This window comes from Eurypyga helias, unplaced genomic scaffold (assembly GCF_000690775.1).
Source record: "Eurypyga helias isolate BGI_N326 unplaced genomic scaffold, ASM69077v1 scaffold13384, whole genome shotgun sequence".
NCBI classification, from domain to species: Eukaryota; Metazoa; Chordata; class Aves; order Eurypygiformes; family Eurypygidae; genus Eurypyga; species Eurypyga helias.
In genome coordinates, this window is record NW_010246885.1 from 9496 (window position 1) to 12346 (window position 2851).

A 2851-nucleotide genomic window follows, 5' to 3' on the forward strand; every position below is an offset into this window, starting at 1 on the left:
CAGTGCCTCACCACCCTCTCCGGGAAGAGCTTCTTCCTGATATCCAATTTAAACCTATCCTCTTTCAGCTCAGAAGTGTTACACCTTGTCCTGTCACTACAGGCCCTTGTAAAAAGTCCCTCCCAGCTACCTTGTAGGCTCCTTGAGGTACTGGAAGGCTGCAATAAGGTCTCCAAACATGCAATCAGTGTAGAAGCTAAACAGTTACAGTCAGAAGCAGCATATCCCAGCTCTGACCCAGAGATGGACAGACAGGCAGACTGCATCCTAACCTAATCCAATTCAGGAAAGGGGCCGTTTTTGTCCCTGATTTGCCCATCCGCGTGCAACACAGCCTTCCCTTCTCTGCTCGTTTTAGTTACAGGACGACCTTCTCACACTGGCATGGCTTCTGCAGCCTCACCGCGAGTCTGTCGGCATCTGATTCGGTGAAAAAATTTTGAGCTTAAAAATTAGAATTCAGAATACTATCAGATATTTAAAAATCCACAGGCTTAGGAAACAGGCTTTATTTAGTTAGTGAAGATAATAGGATTTACAGCATAGTAAGCTCCACCCTACCCTTGAATACTGCCATGCTCTGCAAGTCATAAATTCTCTTTCCTATGGGAAATAATAATTCTTTTTGTAGCCTATCAGGTCCTGTAGTTTACAAACATCATATAGAATACGTAGTCCGTATGCTGTAACAACTAACGGTCCAACAGTTATCATATCTGGTTCAACTCAGAGGAACAAGTCTCAGTTTAGGTTTAACTGTGGCTATTTCTGCTTCCATTTCAGACTTAAAGAAAGGTTTGGATGCCAGAAAGGTCACCAGTTTTTCTCCATCTGTATGTGAAGTTTAATACAATATATTACCGCTCCTGGAAAACCTATTTTACTAGATTCTTGTAGATAAAGTGAAAAATCAATTAAATACTCCTACTCCACTCCTGTAACAGCACTTCAGCCTCGCATTGTTATGTCAATCACCACTCCTGCTTGGAGAAATTGTCCGCATTACCACTGCTTGGTAAGCTGAATAATTGAGCAAGAACGTCCTTTTCCAAAACTTAAAGCAAAAAGAACACTTTCTTCTGTAGCCAATACTATGGGATACAAGAAATTAATTTCCAGTACATATTCCAGAATAGTGTTGAGCCTTAATAAACTGTACAGTCAGCTGCAGGCACCACCAGTTTATAGCACATTAGTATTTATTATAGTTTCCCTCAAAATATTCACATATTTTCCCGGAAAAAAAAAAAATGTATAGACATTACACTGGAGAAATGCATTATGTCTCCATCAAGCCAATACCTGGGCCCTCAAAAACACTATCTGTGCCAAAGAGGACTGTTCAGTATTTAATCTTTACCTGACACTTGCAGATCAATAAACTTCGCTGCCCCTCCCCAGCCAAGGTTTCACTTTAAAATCCCTCTTTGCTCATTTATCTACTGTATCCGCTGAGGCCAAGAAACCTATTTTCTAACATGCAGGAAAACAAACATTCTCAAACTGAAATAGACACATCATCAATAACACACAAGTGTTTCCAAAATGCTACTTTCTGAAGAGCTGGATGCCCCTCTCTGCACAGGAATATGGCCTGGGAGCTACCACTGCCCCCACTGATGACACCCCAGACAAAAAACACCCGGAAATTCCAGTTCCAGCTCATCCTGTTCAATTTACGTCCTTCATTTCCTGCCCTACTTATCGGTTCCAGCCTTGCAGTTAAGAAATATTTTATTTGTTCCTCACAGCTGTACAGCTGGGGTTCTGCTGAATCCCATACGATGCCCACATTAGCCATATCTGATCATCCAGCTCTTGTCTTTCACCAGTCACATCGGATTCTCGCCTCTTCAGCTAAATTGTTATCAGTGTGAGTCTTAAAGCATTGTCTAACGCTTTACTAAGCTTACCAGAGCAGTATCAGACACCTTCTTTTCCTGTAAAATAAGCATTGTATTGCATTAAACAGAAATCGCGTTGCTAAAACAGACATGTCATCAAAAACGTTCATGAGCCTGAAGCTCTTTCTTTTCTTAGGCTAAGCACTGGCAGGTTTCTGGCTCTCACTTCCACCGAGCTTGCAAGATGCTCCCAAGCTTACCGTTTTAACTTTGGTTTTTGTACTGCGGGCTGCGGTGCAGGATTTGAAAAGGCTGTACTTTTACTGGCTGGCACTGAGTTTTTCTTCGAGTTAGTAACCTGAGCAGGGTGACTGGTAGATGATTTGGGGCTCCTCCTCTTGATTTTCCTTTCTTCCATTTCTTCTGATTTACTGCATCAAGACTAAGTTCTTGTCTTCCAAAGAGAAGAAAAAAAATGTAAGTAACATCCATTGAAACTGGCATTTACAATAAAAGCAAAGGAAAAAACAGGTCACAGGGCATGGAAATCCAGCTTTATAGTTCAAAGATGAGCAGTCACCCATTTCTTCAAACAATCCAGTTTTCAGGAGAAGCCGCCCAGGCCTGCCTGATCAGGAAAACTGGCAGGAATTAAGGCCAACAGGCACCCCCGAATGATCTCAGGCTCCGCGTGCCGTGAATTACTGCTGCAAAACACCAGCACCACTCAAGCCCACGCCAATCGAAACACTGGGTGATATGGGAAACTGGGGAACGGCGGCGTGGCTCATCCCTGCACAACAACCTCCTCCGAAGGGGGAGGAAGCGGCCCTGTCAAAGCTGTTTACGCCGAGTTAACGTGCTCTCGACGGGTGCTGCCCGGTCATGTACACGCTGTATTGCTGCTGCTCCAAAGGCCGTGCCTGGCTGGTACCTAACAGCCTCCTCGCCTGGGAAATCGCCCCCTCCGACACCCCATGCCCCAGGGAGGCGGCACAGGGTCCTGG

At 44.2% G+C, this 2851-nt stretch overlaps 1 protein-coding gene across 1 annotated transcript in view; it reads right to left on the reverse strand.

Annotated features, from left to right (window-relative positions):
• CCDC28A (coiled-coil domain containing 28A) overlaps window positions 1-2485 on the reverse strand; it is a 7003-nt gene extending 4518 nt beyond the window's left edge. Inside the window, exon 1 of the mRNA XM_010150566.1 lies at window positions 2105-2485. Within this exon, the coding sequence (XP_010148868.1) occupies window positions 2105-2262 (158 nt within the window). The 5' untranslated portion in view covers window positions 2263-2485. The remainder of the gene's footprint in view (window positions 1-2104) is intronic.
• Between the last annotated feature and the right edge of the window lie 366 nt (window positions 2486-2851).